The following is an 18,146-nucleotide window of genomic DNA, read 5'->3' on the forward strand; positions in this document are numbered from 1 at the left end:
GAGGCACATTCCACCCACGGTCCTCTCTGCCTGGGTCAGAAGGCAGGAATTCCAAACAGCCAGCAGCAGTCTTCTCATGGGAAATGTGCTGTGGGTTCAAACCGATGGAGGGTTGCCAGGAGAAAGGGGTAGAGTGGAATGGGGGAGGAGCTTACCCAAGATGAATATTTTTGTTTAATTTTATTTATTTATTTGAGAGTGACAGACAGAGAGAGAAAGAGGCAGAACGAGAGAGAGAGAGAATGGGCGCACCAGGGCCTCCAGCCATTGCAAACAAACTCCAGATGTGTGCACCCCCTTGTGCATCTGACTAACATGGGTCCTGGGGAATAGAACCTCGAACCGGGGTCCTTAGGCTTCACAGGCAAGCGCTTAACCACGAAGCCATCTCTCCAGCCCTCAAGATGAAATTTTACAAAAACGTGCTTTCTGCCTAGACTCCAGCTTTGCCAGTTTGCACTCTTGGACAACTTTCCGGCTTCAGTTTCCCCATCTGTCAGTCACAAACAGTGCCTGCCCTACCTACTCAATGTCATCAGGAAGGAACAAAGGTTATAACATGATACCATAGTTGTAAAAGTTAAATGTCCTGGGCTGAAGAGATGGCTTAGTAGTTAAGGCACTTGCCTGCAAAGCCAAAGGACCCAGGTTCGATTCTCCAGGACCCATGTAAGCCAGATGCACAAAGGGATGCATGCATCTGGAGTTTGTTTGCAGCAGCTGGAGGCCCTGGCATGCCCAGTCACCCCCCTCCTCTGAAATTAAAAAAAATATATACTTTAAGCAGGGCGTGGTGGCACATGCCTTTTATCCCAGCACTGGGGAGGATCGCCATAAGTTCGAAGCTACCCTGAGACTACATAGTAAATTCCAGGTCAGCCTGAGCTAGAGTGAGACTCTACCTTGAAAAACCAAAAAAGAAAGAAAGAAGGATATATATATGTATGTGTGTGTGTGTGTGTATATATATATATTTATTTATTTATTTATTTATATATTTATATATATATATTTAAATGTTCTGCACAGGTAGAGAATCCTTACTTTGTAGAACCTTTCGACTAAACTGTTACATATATGTTCACATATTATTTGGATATCTATGTATCCATACATATGTTAACATATGTTTTCATAATTCATGTATATGAGAACATAGATAAGTATGCATATTTATATATTGGTGTGTCCATAAAGTGAACCTGAACCATGGAGGCCTTGGAAATCTATGCTACTATTTCCTTCTTTATTTTTCAGAATAGATTTTTCTTTTTCAGATAGGGCCACTCATTTAAAGCAAATAGCCCAGTGGTCCTTGGCTGTTCACAGGGCTGCATAGCATCACCAGTGTTATTGTTAAAATGTTTTACTCACCTAACAGAGAAACTCTGTGACAGTCTGCAAGAATTACCCATCCTATCCCAACCCCTGCCCACACTGGTCACCTCCTTCCAGAAGTCCCCTACCTGCTTTCTGTGTCTATGTGCTTGTCTACTCTGAACATGCTGTTTATGTCTCTCCATGTAAGTCTCATCACATATCCCAGTCTTTTCTGGATGGAGAAACGGAAGTTCCCAGGGTTCAAGTGCCATTTCAAAAATCATTATCTTGGGCTTAGCAGTTGGGGTGCTTGTCTGTGAAGCCTAAGGACCAGGCTTCAATGCTCCAGGACCCATGTAAAACCGATGCACAAGGGGGTGCATGCATCTGAAGTTCCTTTGCAGTGGCTGAAGGACCTAGTATGCCCATTCTCTACCTGCCTCTCCCTCTCTATTTCAAATAAATAAAATATTTTTTAAAAAATCATTACCATCATAAAATGATGGGGCTACGCTCTCCCTCAGGTCCACAGAACCCCAAAATGTGTGTTTTTTTATGACAGTGCTATTTAAGTGCTGAGCATGGAAGAGTTGGGGGGCAGGTGGCAGCATGTAGGTAAAGGATTTCTGATCCTCGTAAGAATCTGCTTGAGTGCAAATTTTTCCTACAGTCCAGTGACAGACCCAGAATTCAAAACTCAGTGGAACTTTGATAAAATAGTCTTTTCTGGCATGCTGGCTGCTGAGGAAGGGATGGTGAGATTTGGTCACCCAATGTCAAGGCAGCCAGCCATTCACACCGCCACCCCACATGGCTGCCACCTACCTCTGGTTGCACGATAGAGCTGAAGGTTTGGGTCCATGCAGCAGTGAGTGCAAGCCCCGTTCAGCTACAGCGGCCTGAGAAGAAACTGTTCTTCAGTCTCCTGCCCCAGCCCCTGCTGAGAAATCTTTTGACTCCCTCTGTGAGGCTGAGCTGGCCCACTCCCCTCCCTTCAAGGCTCTCTGGATAGGATGGTCTCAGTGCTATGCGGGTCCAGCCGTAGCTTCTGCAGCCGCTGGTGAGTCACATGGTACAGGGGTTGTTGGACGGATCTGGGCTTGACCTCGGGGTTAAACTTAGCAACTGTGTGGCATCGTTCACATCACTTGCACTCTCTGAGCTTTCGTTGTCTTACCTCTAAAAGAGAAGTAGAACACCTCCTTCTGGGGTGGTCTGAGAATTAAGCAAGATGATGTATACAAAATGCTTAGGGAAACATATGACTCCAAATAGGCACTTAATAAAGGTTGATAATTACCATGGTAATAACCACTGTCAGTGTCGTTATCATTACTGGAGAAGGAAGACACTTACGTCTGGGACAAGATAGCGTCTCTGAGGTTCCCTCAGCTCCCTCCCCGATTAAGTCAGCTCCTCGTTCCACACATGATGCCACAGCCCCAGGTACCTTCCGCTTCCCGTAACTGAGATGAGGCAAGCAATTCGGCCTGGAGGCAGCCTTGTGCCTGTGTCATGCTCGGGTGGCTTCCCAGAGCCTGGCAGAGAGAGAGAGAGAGAGAGAGAGAGAGAGAGAGAAAGGGGAAGAGAAAGAGAGAGAGAGAAAGCTGCTTAAGAAAATCAAGGAAGGAACAGGGAGGGAATGAATGAGGTAAATGGCATTGACATGTCTCACAGACTGTTCTTATGTCAACATCCTGTCGGTGCTAAATCAAGAGGGAGCAGGGATGTGAATTCAGTTTTGAATATGCAAATGAATAGGTGGGTACTGATGGGGAGATGGGGCCCATGAAGAGCCAGACTCTCCTTGGCTCCGTCCCTACCTGAGGCCCACTGCCTGGTTCCTGCGAGTGGGATGGAGCTTCTCCCACCGAGCCAGCCTCTCAGCTCCTCGGGGGCATCTCTCAGTGCTCACCCTGTGCTCTGTCACTTCCGGCCCGTGCGCCCGGTCCCCAGGCTCTGGGACTGCTGCTGCCCGTGGGGTATTTGGAGCGCCCTGCCAGGGTGTGTTCTCACAGGGCCTGAAGTCACCGTTAGTGCGGGCTGCTCCCATCCACTTACCTGGCTCCTGCGGCCCATGAAAGAAACACGGCCCTTCGGTGCTGTCCCAGAAGCATTTGTGACCTCGTTCTACAACGGGATCAAATCAAGCCTGTAAACTGCCTTATAACGAGAATGCTGTGGCAATTATTCAACGCCACAGGTTGCTAACCGAGCCAGGAGAGTAGCAAAGAAGAGGGGCCCTGGGGGGCATGAGGTGTCTGGGAAGGGTCAGGCAGCACCCACACATCAGCACACATGTGAAGATCGTGCCCTCTCAACTCGGTATGGAGATCCCCGGAGAGCCGGGCCTGAGGGTGCCAGTGAGCTCATCACAGCTGCCCCTACCACAGCAGAGAAGGCAAGTGCTGTGTTTGAGGTCATGAAGAAATCAGCTGCAGGATGGGCTAGAGTTGATTCTGTGTTGAGTCTTTCCTGGCCACTGCCCTGACCACTGCTCCACTCCTTTCACATAGAGCCCATACGTGAGTGTCGGCATATGAGCAAGGGAAGAAAAGATTACTGTCCACACTGAGGTCCATCCACACCCTTCCCTCCCCCAGCCTCTCCCCTCTCCCTTTGCTATATCTCCCTCGTGGGCAGCACCTTCACAGAGGGCTGCTTGCTGATCCCCAGAGCCTCTGGGGGGTGAGGGAATGGGTGGACAGGAAGACCAGCCCCAGATACCAGATGCTGTCTTCCTAGGTGACCCAAGGCTCTCCAGGTCTGCAGTGGTCACTCACATACCCCTTCCTCGAAGGACCTCGACCAGAGCGTTTGATGGGGTCTGCAGTCTTCCCGCAAGGTTGATGAGATAGTCTCGTTGTAGAGATAGAAAGGTAGTCCAGGTTGTCGAAAAACCTTGCATCAGGTTCTGTGGCAAAAGCTAGAACATGATCTCAGACTCTTCCAATGCTAAGCATTAGGCCCATTCTCCTTTGGGCCACACTGCCCAAATAAGGAAAACCTTCACAGCTTTTTCTTTAATTTTTTTAAATTTTATTTTAGAAAGAGCAAGACAGAGAGAGAGAGCAAGAGAGAAAATTGACACACCAGAGCCTCAGCCACTGCAATTGAACACCAGATGCTTGCGCCACCTACTGGGCATGTTCTACTTCGCGCTTGCCTCACCTTTGTGCCTCTGGCTTATGTGGGATCTGGAGAGTCAAACATGGGTCCTTAGACTTCGCAGGCAAGCACCTTAACCACTAAGCCATCTCTTCAGCCCCACAGCTTTTTTTAAAAAAAAGTGTGTATTCATTATGTACGGTAACATAGAGGCATGTATGTGTGCATGTGCATATGAGTCAAAAGACAACCTTGGGGGGCCATCCTCAGGAACGCCAGCCACCTCTTTTTGAAACAGCCTCTGTCTGTCCCAGAGCTCACCAAGTAGGCTAACCAGCTAGACAGTGATCCTCCAGGATCTGACTGCCTCTGCGGCCCGAGTGCTGGAAGTGCACGCCCCCACATCCAGCTTCTTTTAAATGTTTTTTAAAATATTTTATAATTTACTTATTTATTAGATACAGAGAGAGGATGAGCATGCCAGGGCCTCCAGCCACTGCAAATGAACTCCAGATGCATGCTCCACCTTGTGCATCTGGCTTACATGGGACCTAGAGAATTGAACCTGAGTCCTTAGGCTTCATAATCCATCTTTCCAGCCCCCACATTCAGCTTTTTATGTTGGTTTTGAAGATTGAACTCATATTCTCACTTTTCCAGCTGAACTATCTCCCCAGCCCAACAACCTCTCTAACTCAGAGGAAAGGCACTAGGATGGAGCAAACCCAAGAAAAGGACTGGCTTTGGGGTCCGTATCCCATGGCCCCATTCAGAAGGGCCAGGCAGGACTCCATCTGCCCCGCCAGTGTGGAGAGGCCCCTCGTCACCCACATAGAGGCACTGAGCACATGTTAGCACCAAGCTGAGCCGATGTGTGGAATTGTGTGCAACAAGCAGAGCTCACGCCTTGCTTCCTTGCCTCTTCCTAATGCAGAGGAGCAAACAGGAAGTGGGGAGAAAGGTGGAGCCCCAAGAAGCCTGGAGGCCAGTGTCAGTGATCACTGTGTGCTGGACCCTGTTCTGAGAATGGGGCACAAAGCACAGCTAATCCCCACAGCTGCCCCGGGATATAGGAATGTAACAGTCAGTAGCTTTTCTCCTTGCTGCGATAAAATACCTAACATATGTGGGGAAGCATGCATCTGGGCTTGCAGGTTGAGGACACAGCCCCTTGTGATGGGGACGGTGTGGTGGCAGAGCACAAGGCAGCTGGTCAACTGGTCACATGGCATTCATAGTCAGGAAGCAGAGAGAGATGGACGGCCAAGCTTACCTTGCTTTCTTTCTTTTCACAGATTTATTTTTATTTATTTATTTATTTGAGACACACACACAGAGAGAGAGAGAGAGAGAGAGAGAGAGAGAGAGAGAGAGAAAGGGAGAGAGAAGGAAAGAATGGGCACGCCAGGGCCCCTAGCCACTGCCAATGAACTCGAGACACATGCATGCACCACCTTGTGCATCTGCCTTAGGTGGGACCTGGAGAATCAAACCTGAGTCCTTAGGCTACACAGGCATGTACCTCAACAGATAAGCCATCTCTCCAGCCCCTACCTTGCTTCCTTAATATTGATTTTGTCACAGGAGCCCATGGGATGACGTTGCCCAAACTCAAGGTGGATCCTCCTTCCTGGAAATGCCGTCACAGACATGCCCGCAGGTTAGGCTCCCAGGTGATACCCAGTCTGGCCACACTGACAAGGACGATAAACAATGACTAACGCTTGCTTGGCAGCAGAGGACACTGTGTTCTTGAGGTCACATGGCAAGGAGGTGGCGGGCCTCTGTGGCCCTGAGCCGGAGCATACGCGCTGTGTAGAGTGGTCACCCCGCCCTCGTCCCCCAACCAACGGCTCCTTTCCCAGGGGGCTTCATCAAGCCCAGGCTGAATCTTCTCTGAGCTCCAGGGTCAGGGTTGGCTCTGTTTACTTGTTCTATAATTCCCCAGGCGGAATTAGCTTTTCTCACTACACCTCGAGTGACCTGCAGGAGAGGGACAGATCTGTCTTAATTTCTTCCACATCCCTGTAGCTGTGACATGCTTGGTAATATGAAGCAGTCATGAATAAATGAGAAGACGCATGAATGTTCCACTAACTAGAAGATTCCCTTTTCCTCTTCAGTGCACTTCAAACTGAACATTTTGTCTGGAGTTTGATACAGTTTTCAGCCAGCATTCGAGGTGGGTCTTCTTTCCCGGAAACACCCTGTGTGAGGCCTGTGAGGGCATAAGGCAGCGTCCACCAAAGCAGCCTGTGGCCTGCTTCTCCTCACAGGAAGGTTGTGACGGTGTGAAGGCAGATGCTGTTTGTTGGTTTGATTCTTCCATGAACTTCAGACAAAGGGACTCACCATATCCTAGAAAAGTCTGGAAGGCTGAACTTGAATTGACTTTGGCTTTGGCTCTCAAGTTGGCCAAGCCAGGATTCAGCGGTGACCACAGTGAGGGCAGATGAGGGTGCCATCTGTGAGAACCCACAATCCCAGAGGAGGCCTTGCCTTGACAGCCTGGGCTGTGCAGGGATTTGGGGATCCCCAACCTTCTGCCACGTGTTGACAACGTTCTATCCCAAATATCAGGACTGAGAGGCGTCTGGCTGTGAGACTTTAAGTAGCTCTGTTAGGTCAAAGGTGTGAGAGGGGTAAGCCTGTTGACGTGTTTGCAGATAGCTGAGTGCACAGGTACCGCCCTCTGTGGCTTCAAATGGGATTGGACAAATTAACACTCATACTTTTTCCCAACGTGGATGGTGTGTCTGTTAGCTGACTTAAGCACAGCTACAATATTGACTTGACAGAGACCACATAAGCCTGCAGTGCAAGGATGCCTCGGAGATTTGGTTTGTTAAAGTGGCTATAATAAGAAAATGTGGAGAGTTGCATGCAAAGACATGAGTGTTTGTGGACACGATTAAGTCCTCCGTGCATGACTGTTCCACAGATTGATGTCTGTCCATATTCATGTGCCCACACCTGTGTGACCACGGATCTGTAGATCAAAGCTAGAAGCAGCCTTCAGAGAAGTCCATTGGCTCAGAGGTTTCAATAATTTGGAGTTTGGAGCTCTGTTTTCTGAGATGTTTGGGGAAAAATTCTGGGGGGGTTAAAAATATAAAACAAAAACAGAGATATTTTGCTACACAAGACAGAGTGAGTAGGTAGGACCCTATCTTTCTGCCTTCCAACAAACAGAATGGGGGTCTCTGAACCTCTCTCACTGAGGAAGTCGCTTGGAAGGTCATTGATTTAATAGATCCTGTATTCTGTAGATCAATAAACTCTTGTCCAGAGAGATTGAGGCCATTGCCAGAGGACAAAGAGCTCATGGCATTCAAAGACAGGGCAAGAAATTATATGATTATCCCTAAAACTCTTTTCCTAGCACTTTTATTGTGACCTGGTTGACAATAATACACTCGGGAAAGATCAGTAAAAAGACCTGTTTATTTTATGAGGCAAAGGCAGAGGCTGAAAGGTGATGGGATTCACCATCAGGAAAGGGATGAGTCCTGTCCATTCCTTCATTTCTTGGTATATCTTAACACATACCCTGCGCCACAGGCATCACATATGGACCCTGTGGGGTCTCTGCCCTCAAGGATCTTATACACCGTACAGTGATGAAACAGTTTGGAGAGGCCAACCCAATGCAGAAATATGATCTCGATGGCTCAGTGTGCCAGTGCCGATCAGAAGCACTGAGAACTAGGCTCTGGTCTCCCAGAAATCTGCTAGCTTCTTCCTTATGTAAAGATGCACTCCATTCCAAGGCTTCTTTGCAAGAAGAGAGATAAATGAGTCAGGCACACTGTGCTAGAAGTCAGAGGCCTGGATACCAAGAGGCTAAAAACCAAGCCCAGGGGATCTAGGGAGACACCTCCATTGGTAAGTGTTGCTTGCCTTGAAAATAGGAAGGCCTGAGTTTGATCACCACAACCTATGAAAGTGCCATGCATGGTGGCATGTGCCTCTAATCCCAGTGACGGTGAGGCAGAGACAGGGAGATCTCTGGGGTTTCATTGGCCAGGTAGTATAGCCTAATTGGAGGGCTCTAGGTGAATGAGAGACTGTCTCACAAAATGCAGACAGTTTCTGAGGTGCAGCACCCGAGGCTGTCCCCTGACCTCCCCATGGATGTACACACAAGTGCACCTGCGTGTACACACATGCACACATGCACACATGCACACACGCACACATCTAAGCCCTACAGTCTCCTTATTGGCTCTTTTCCTTACCAGCTACCAGCAGAAGCAACTCCATTGACTGAGCCTCGGCGTTCTCATTCTCGTTTGGCAGAGGGCAAGAGTGGACCAGCTTCTCGGGGTTGGCGTGATGATCAGGCAGTATAGCCCACGCAGTGTCCTAAGTACCCCCCTGCCATGTGGCGCAGACCTGCTATGAGGGGAGGATGGTGGCTGCCATTATCATCCCTGTGTGAGCACGTCTCTCTCCCTTGAGGTCTGACAACTTATCGGTCTTCCTCACCCTTCCAGAACCTTAGAGAACGAACCTTCCCTTTTCCCCCCGCAAGAGCTCTTCTGAGAGTCACAGACACCCTTCGCAGACCCTCTCTTACTCTCTGGGTACTTGGGGGGCTGATCATCCTGCTATCTTCAAGCATTTTCTCCTGACACATGAAGACTTCTCAAGTCACCCTCCCCTGTAACTGTCCTCCCCACGGAGCTGTCAGCTGGGATCTCCTCTGACAATCGTGGGGGAAACTTGACACGTTCCCTTGTGCTACTCAAAGTCTAAAGTACAAGTTCTTTGATTGGGTCTATTATCACCCCTCTACATCTCCAGGGGCCGGAAGGACTGCCAGCCAATGTGCCTGCTCTGGTTTAATGAGCCTCCTTCCTTGGCCATTCCCCCTTCCTTCCGCCAGGCATGAGGGTGGCTCAGGCAGGATGAGGGCTAAACAGCTCCATACATGACCCGCTGGAAGAATCCCAGAGAGGGGGAAATCCAGCTTTGAAGACAGAACTTTTCATCCTGCAGAAGTTGTGTTCCACACCGGGGAGACAGCACAGTCAGCAACGTGCTCAGATTACAAGCATGAGAACCTGAGTTCGAATCCCAGAACCCACTTAAAAATGCCGGGGTGCATGCTTGTCGTCCCAGCACTGGAGAGATGGAGACAGGTGGGGCCCTGGGGGCTTTCTGACTAGCCAGTGGAGCCTAATGGGTGAGCTCCTGACCAGTGAAAGACCCTGCCTCCAAAAAGACAGATGGTGTTTCTGAAGATGGCAATCGAGGGTATGCCCTGCCTGCCACACACGTGTGCACACACATGCTTGTGCGCATGCACACATGTGATCTCTCTCTCTCTCTCTCTCTCTCACACACACACACACACACACACACATAATTTTGAAAATGTTGTATTCCTATCTACCCACTTTATGGGACTTCTGGACCTTGCCTGGCCCAAAGCAATCCTACCTCCACCTCACTTCTTTAGCTGCACCGATGATGACGGTGAGCGTGACGATGGTGAGAACAAAATCTAGCATTCCCTAACTCACTGTTTGCCATGCATGTCAGCTCTTTAAACCTCACACCGGCTCTGTGACACAGGTGCTATGACGGGTTAGTGTTAATAGGCACAGGGCTGAGGCTTGAGAAGTTTAAATAACTGGTAATCACCCACAAGCAGCTCTTATTTCCAAGCAGTGTGATAATTAATAGTAAAAGGATGGCCCAAAGCCTCTTCAGCATCCTTAATGCATTCTCCAGGTCTTCACAGAGAAATAAAAGCATGTCCATGTTAACATCTCTTCGGGATATTCCGGTTATTTGAAAGTCCTTTTCATTCTAATCATTTGAAACTTATACTTGATGCCATAGTCACAGGGCCACGTTCTCAAGTTGACTTAAGCAAGTGTTTACACCCCACACTGTCTTGCTCACTTTGATCTTCAGTACAACAGAGCCTATTACCACAGGTGCAAAGGGGAGCCAGGCTCATCCTCAGCAGCCCCGTAATGTGTCACATAACCTCAGTATCACCTCTGGGCATCTGTTGCCCTCTGTAAACAAGCGGGCATTAGGACAGATCTTCAAAACTTGTACTTCCGTGTCCGTCTGCAGTCCATGGGTCAAACTCCACACACCGAGTTTTCTGTGTTCATCAGTTGATAACGGTTTGCACATTTTGTCACGAGTACAGTGTCACTGGCAGGCTGCGAATAAATGAGTGGCTTGAACAGTATGGAAACAGCCGAGGAAGTCCGGGTCCAGGAGGATCTCAGGGCTCCCGGAGCACCTGCTTCTAGGCCTGTTAACGAGCCTGCTCTGGCAGGGTGACGTCGGCTCAGGTCTGCTCTTGTTTCTACCCGGGTCTGGGCCCCTTTGTTCCTCTGTGACTAGGGAAATGTGGGCACACTATCCTAAATGTCAGCCACTGTGTTCCCCCAGTGATCAAGCAGAGTAGCAGTGGAGAAAACATCGGACCACCCTTCAAAGCCTCACTTTGTTGGGTGCCTCGGGAACATTTGCACAGGTCTCCGAACCAGCAGAAAATTAGGATGGACACTCAGTCACTTGTGTAAATGAGCTCCAGGGCGTGTGGACAGTTGCCTCATGGGACTACTTAGGGGATTGAGCAAGATTTACATATAGAAAAATTTAATAGAATGCCAGGCTTAGAATAAGAACTAGCGGAATGTTTAAAAATAGTCTCCGGGATATTCCTCAATAATTTTCAGTTTTCCTTTCTTTTCATTTGCACGCATATGTACACATGGAGTACATGTGTATGTATGTGTGATCATATCTATGCGGACACATGTGTGCACGTAGGTATACATGCACATGTGTACACGTGTGCGTGTAGAGGCTAGAGATGGAAAACAAAAGCATTCTTCAGTCCCTCTCCACCTTGTTTCAAACGAGGTCTCTTGCTGAACCGAGAGTTCACCAATGGGACTAGACAAGCCACCAGTTCCTTAGGATCCTCTTGGAGATTACAGGCATGCGTCCCCAAGGCAGCTTCTATGTAGAAGTTGGGGCTTCAAACTCAGGTCCTTCTACTTCAATAGCGAAGACTGTACTTCCTGAGCCATTTCGTTGGCCCTTTTTTCAAGGCAGGGTCTCACTCTAGCCCAGGCTGACCTGGAACTCACAATGTAGTCTCAGGGTGGCCTCGAACTCATGGAGATCCCCCTACTCCTGCCTCCTAAGTGCTGGGATTAAAGGCATGTGCCACCACATCCATTTCCCTAATTTTGATTTTCTATGGCAGTAACTCTGCAATTCCTAATGGAGGTCGAATAACGTTTCTTCCTGTACACCAGCTGGCATTTTCAGCCATCACTGTTATTTTGTTTATTCTTATGAGTGATGATTTTGGCTGTGTTGCAGTTAGCCAGTCCCTCAGCCCCAGGCCAGGAGATCCCAGAGTAAACACGGGGCTCCACGGCCAGATCACAGCAAAGCCACCACATGCCACGGCCCTTCTCCCTTGCCTGCCACTCCACTCCCTCCGCCTCTCCCAGCAGCTGAGAGGTGACACGTAGGGAGACAGCCTCAACATTGTCTGAGCTTGTTATCTTTTTAATTTTTTTTTTTTTATTTGAGAGTGACAGACACAGAGAGAAGGACAGATAGAGGGAGAGAGAGAATGGGCGCGCCAGGGCTTCCAGCCTCTGCAAACGAACTCCAGACGCGTGCGCCCCCTTGTGCATCTGGCTAACGTGGGACCTGGGGAACCGAGACTCGAACCGGGGTCCTTAGGCTTCACAGGCAAGCATTTAACCGCTAAGCCATCTCTCCAGCCCATGAGCTTGTTATCTTTAATAGCACTTGAAGGGCAGTATATTACATGTGGTGAGTGTGTGTGTGTGTGTGTGTGTGTGTGTGTGTGTGTGTGTGTGTGTTGTGTGTGTGTGTCTGAAGGGGCTGAAATATAACATGCAAACACCTGAGCTTTCCAATTTTAACCCCTCAATTGGTCCTGTGTCCCAAATCATGTTCCTCAGAAGTATTTGAACCTTTCCTGTGTTTGGTTGTTCTAGTCATTTCCTCCTCATTTCTACTCTGTCTGCATCTCATTTTCATGCCTCATTGACTTAATCCCATCTGTGACTCCCATTAGATAGGTGATGAACCAGTTCACATCACTCCCCTGTCCTTTCCTTAATGACTGGGTCTTACACTATTGCAGTAATGTTTCTCATGATTGCCTTCATAATTTTCACAGATTGAGCCTCCATTTTCGATTCACTAGCATTAGAGTTTTGTCAAAATATAGATACTGGGGCGGATGGATGGCTTAGCAATTAAGGCATTTGCTTGCACAGCCAAAGGACCCAGGTTCAATTCCCCAGGACCCACGTTAGCCAGACGCACAAGGGGGCACAAGCGTCTGGAGTTCATTTGCAGTGGCCTGGTACACCCATTCTCTCTCTCTCTCCCTCCCTCCCTCTCTCTCTCTCTCTCTCTCTCTCTCTCTCTCTCTCTTCCTCTTCCTCTCTGTCAAATAAATAAATGTAGACACTCTGCTTCCTCTCCAGGGCTGCAGAACGAGTCACTGGGGGTGGTTCTTCCATGAGCACCCCCATTCCCACCACAGTGGTCCTCAAAACACCGTCCTTGGCCAGCTTCTTTCTCGTTTGCCTTGACGACAAGCAGAGCAGCCATCCTCTCCACGGCCCCACGCATTAGTCACGCTCGGGCCGGCAGTGGGGTCCGGGCAGGGGTGCAGAGGAAGCGAGCAGAAGCACTACAACCTAATAAGGAGGGCACACTTCCCAAGCTCCAGCATGTATATAGAAACAAGGTCTGATGCGGTCAGGGCTAGTCTGGAACTCGCTATTTGACTAAGTGCTAGAATTCCAGGCACGAGCCGCCCCACCTAGCTTCCAAGCCCCATTTCGACAGTGGCTCTGGAGAATAGTGTCTGCTGTCAGGATGGAGGGGGGGCAACACTAGAAGGACCTCGGGTTTAAAGACCTAACTATTGTTTTTTTTGTTTTCTTTTGGTTTTGGTTTTTCCAGGTAGGGTCTTAATCCAGCTCAGGCTGACCTGGAATTCACTATGGAGTCTCAGGGTGGCCTCGAACTCACGGTGATCCTCCTACCTCTGCCACCCAAGTGCTGGGATTAAAGGCGTGTGACATCATGCCCGGCTATAACTTTTTAAGGTGACTGACTTAAGAAACGAGAACCTATAGATCAGTTCATTCTTATTGAATCGTCTGAATGCATGTATGGAACACAGGACTCTGCATGTGATAAAGTAGGCAACGTGGCCCAGTGCCAGAGGTGACAAGTAAACTGCATAGTTAACATCCTTAAAGTTATATAATTAACAACACGAAGCCCTTAGCATTATATAATTAATATAATAAATAAAGCAGAAAAGGAGAATGCTCTGATTAGCAAGTATTACTCCTCAAGATTCTCTGGTATTATAAAAATATGTAATAATATATATATATATATATATATATATATATATATATGTATATGTATGTATATGGGCTCATAGATATATATATATATATATATATATATATATATATATATATATATATATATATATGTTGCAAAATGAAATTAGAAAATGGCTTAATTAAACCTATATAGTTAGAGAACTAAGGGAATAGATCTAACTGAATTTTCCAGTTAACAGGTAGGCAGAGTTCATTTCTTTACTCCCCTTCTTAATCAAGAGCAGATTTCTATATTGGCAGAGCCCAGGTTCCTTCATCGTGGATAAAAGAAGCCTCGCAGCTGTACGAGGTGTGTTTCGTTATGACTAAGGACAAGGCTTCATTAGGACACAGGTCCTCGTGTGGTTTCCATTCCCAGCATGAAATTTTCTACCGTAGGGAAAGTGGCAGCTCTTAGATGAACACGAACTGACCCAACATCACTCCTGGTTTTGATTCTTTTATTTAATATGGCAGGTGCGACTTTGTTTCCCGGCTCTTGGTCTTGTCCTTTTCTGGGTCATGTGGAGGTGTGCTGGTATGTCCCTTCTGCTTGATCATGTGTGACTGGGGTTTGGCTGCCCAGGTGTGTGTCACCAGACATGCTCATGAGGGAGCTGAGCAGCATTTCGGTTTGAGCAAATCGTCCTTTCCTCTGGCCTCCATGATGCACACAGCAAAGTCAGTGTAAAAGCCCAGGAGTCTGTTACAGATTTGCAAGTGACAGAATTTGACCGTGGGAGGTAATTTCCATTTCATTCTCTCAATAGTTACTTTATGAACAAGATGTTCTTTTTTAAAGTCGCTAAAGAATGGAAATTCTCCCAACTGTGTACTGGCTTTTAACCAGTAGTCGAAAGACTGTGTTTTTACACAGTGTATCACTGTGGAATGCATGTCGGGTAGGACAGCCGAGTTCTAATTTCAACTTGGCTAACAGATTACTGGTACCATAGCACAATTCAGGTCCCTCTGTGGAACTCTGTGAACTGTGGCTACAGTACACGTTAATCCCAACTAATTGAAGTCATCCCCCAGCATCTGTTGCCTGCTGGTCATGTTTCCCCTAACTGGTGCTCTTGCTGCTGAAAAGTCTCTGGCTTTTATTCATTCATTCAGCAATAAGGACTGAGCTTCAACTCTGTGCCCACGTGTTTCTCAGTAGGAACTAGGTTCTAGGACACATGTGCATAAGACGGAAAGTGAAAAGGTCCCCACCTTCAGTATTACATGCTGGTGGGTGTGGGGCGGACAAAAGGACAAATGAGAGATCATCTCAGATGGCAACAAGAGATGGTCTGAGACGCTGTTAGAACAGCCTGGGCTGGGAATTAGAAGTGACTAGAAGCAGATTCCAAGCCTGGGATGCAAGGACAAATGGTGGCCTTGGGTGCTGATCCTGGAAACTCCGTAGGGAAAGAGGAAAGCATGACAGGGAAGGAAAAGCAAACACCGACGGAGGCACGTTCTCAGGACGTGCTTCTGTCCTTCCATGCCCTCCCGCAGCTCCAACTTCCGCACCCAGGCGGAGGATTCCGGGCTCATATCTACTGAGTCTGGAGCTGTCGCTGGTGGTGAGTCGCCCTGGATGCGTGAGCGCCACATGCTCAGCTGACCCTGCACGCAGATAGTGTAAGAGCTGTTTGCAGCCGGAACCTAAAGTGGAGCCACAGCATCGAGAAGACAGTGGAAATGAACAGGAAGTGACAGTGTCTACTACCTGGTTAAGAACTGGTTCGTCAGGGCTGGAAAGATGGCTCGACAGCTAAAGGTGCATGCTTGCAAAGCCTCTCGTGGAGCCAGATTTGATTCCCCAGCACCCACATAAAGCCAGATGCACAAAGTGGCATATGCATCTCTAGTTTGTTTGCAGTGGCAAGAGGCCCTGGCATGCTAGTTCTCTCTCCCTTTCTCTCTCTCTCTCTCCCTCTCTCCTTACAAATATAAAAGAACTGGCCAGGCATGGTGGTGCACATCTTTAACCCCAGCACTCAGGAGGCTGAGGTAGGAAGATAGCTATAAGTTTGAGGCCAGCCTGAGACTAAGTCCAGGTCATCCTGGGCTACAGCAAGAACCTACCTCCAAAAATTAAAACATATGTATACATATAACTGGTTCTTCTGATAGGGAATGACTTCTCCAAAGAGGTGGTGTTCTCTCTGTAAGCCAAAACCTGGGAAAGCGTCAAGCATGGGAATCACAATCCCAGGCAGGAGCCAGTTGGGACAACAGCTGAGAGAGACTGAGCTGGATATATCTGTACAATGGAAGCGTGAAAGACAGCAGAGGAACAGTGGAAGACAGAGGCCTTTGAGTCACGACGTCCGGTCCTTCAGATGTGAGATTGAGATGGAGCGACCTTCCTCTAGTCCTTCTCCCTCCAGCTCCCATCTTCCAGTCCACGTACCCCACTTCGGCTCTCTTCATAGACTCAAAGTCACCACAGAGCACAAGCTGCTGGATTACATGATACTGCGTACCACGTGTTTGTTGGCCCATTGTCTGTCTTCCGCATTAGAATGCAAGGTTCATGAGGGAGGGAGTTCATGAGCCCGGTGGGACGGTGCTCAGAATGGTGAGCTCGACCATCCGTCTGCGGGTGAGAATTCAGTTGCCTGCCCGAAGAAATCAGCTCCAGACCCTTCTCTAACCACAAACTCCCTGAGCAGCTGTGTGGAAGCTGACTCTCCCTTCCCGTCTCAATTTCTGTATCTGGCAAATGCCACGGGAGGAAGTGAACTGGGGCTGTCAATATGAAACTGATGATGCATTGTTGAATATCTAATATAAGCACAAGGCTTCCTTTTAAGTTTCAGTGAATTTTGCTGAATTACCAGGAAATTCCACTCTCAGTAAAGACTCCTTCATGGCTGTCAGAGTTGATCAGGTTTCTGCATAAAGGACGGTCTGGTGCGTTATGAAAGAGCTCAGGGTGTGGGTGAAGTCCTGGGTCAGAAGCCGGCCCCTTCCAGACTTGCTGGTGGCTGTGGGGAACTCACAGTCACTTGTCCCCAAGAGCCTCAGATGTTTTCCCGGTTAAAAATCAAGATGCCCGGGGCTGGAGGGATGGCTTAGCGGTTAAGGTGCTTGCCTGCAAAGCCAAAGGATCCTGGTGGTTTGATTCCCCAGGACCCACGTTAGCCAGATGCACAAGGGGGCTCAAGCGCCTGGAGTTCATTTGCAGTGGCTAGAGGCCCTGGCACACCCATTTTCCCTCTCTCTCTCTTTCCCTCCCTCTCTCTGTCAAATAAATAAAATAAATAAAAATAATGTTTTTTCAAGATAGGGTCCCACTCTAGCCCAGGCTGACCTGGAATTCACTATGTAGTCTCAGGGTGGCTTTGAACTCACGGTGATCCTCCTACCTCTGCCTCCCAAGTACTGGGATTAAAGGCATGCGCCACCACGCCTGGCCTAAAATAAAATATTTTTTTAAAAAATGAAGATGCCAGGCACGGGGGTGCATACCTTTAGTCTCAGCACCCAAGGGACAGAGGTAGGAGGATCACCGTGAGTTCATGGCCACCCTGAGACTACATAGTGAATTCCAGGTCAGCCTGGGCTACAGAGTGAGACCCTACCTTGAAAAACCAAAAATAACAATAAGTAAATCAAGATGGTGAGGAGCGAGGCAGTCCCTTCTTCAAGGTTTTCATTTTGCTCTGTGTACCAGCCATTGACTGGCATGCAGCATCTACTGAACTGTCTCCCCAACTTCTTGAACCCCATCATTTAAATATTTAAATCCCATAATTTTAAACATTTAAAGGAGAGAAAATAACTTAGGACAACTATTGTCTTGTGAGCCAGTGCTTAACCCTGAGCCCTGAGCAATCTCCTCCTCTGGGTGACTTCATGCACTAACTTCACATCAACTGAGTTAGGACGAGTGATACACAGCCGTCTCCTCACTAGGTCGGCTCTGCTTTGTGGCGCAGGAGAGAAAGTCCTATGGTCCTGTACCCTGGTGACAAGGGATGACCTGACAACACGCTCTGACTCCCCCTTCTCCTTCCTCCGCAGGGCTTCATGGACATTGATTTAAATAAGTTCAAAGAGAGTGGAGCCAACGTGACTGGCTTCCAGTTGGTGAACTACACGGACACCGTCCCCGCCAGGATCATGCAGCAGTGGAAGAACAGCGACGCCCGGGACCACACCCGTGTGGACTGGAAGAGGCCCAAGGTGCGGGCACAGGCTGGGGGTGGCCTGCATCGGCCTGCCCCAGAGTTCTGGGAAGTGGTAGTCTTGGGGGAGAAATGGGCTTTGTAAGAATGATCA

At 48.5% G+C, this 18,146-nt stretch overlaps 1 protein-coding gene across 3 annotated transcripts in view; it reads left to right on the forward strand.

Moving 5' to 3' along the window:
• Gria1 (glutamate ionotropic receptor AMPA type subunit 1) overlaps positions 1-18,146 on the forward strand; it is a 325,559-nt gene that overhangs the window by 184,972 nt on the left and 122,441 nt on the right. For all 3 annotated transcript variants that reach the window (XM_004666536.2, XM_045151919.1, XM_004666535.2), the window contains exon 6: positions 17,889-18,050. In XM_004666536.2, coding sequence (XP_004666593.2) covers positions 17,889-18,050 — 162 coding nt within the window. The remainder of the gene's footprint in view (positions 1-17,888; positions 18,051-18,146) is intronic.

This window comes from Jaculus jaculus, chromosome 6 (genome assembly GCF_020740685.1).
Source record: "Jaculus jaculus isolate mJacJac1 chromosome 6, mJacJac1.mat.Y.cur, whole genome shotgun sequence".
In the NCBI taxonomy this organism is placed as follows: Eukaryota; Metazoa; Chordata; class Mammalia; order Rodentia; family Dipodidae; genus Jaculus; species Jaculus jaculus.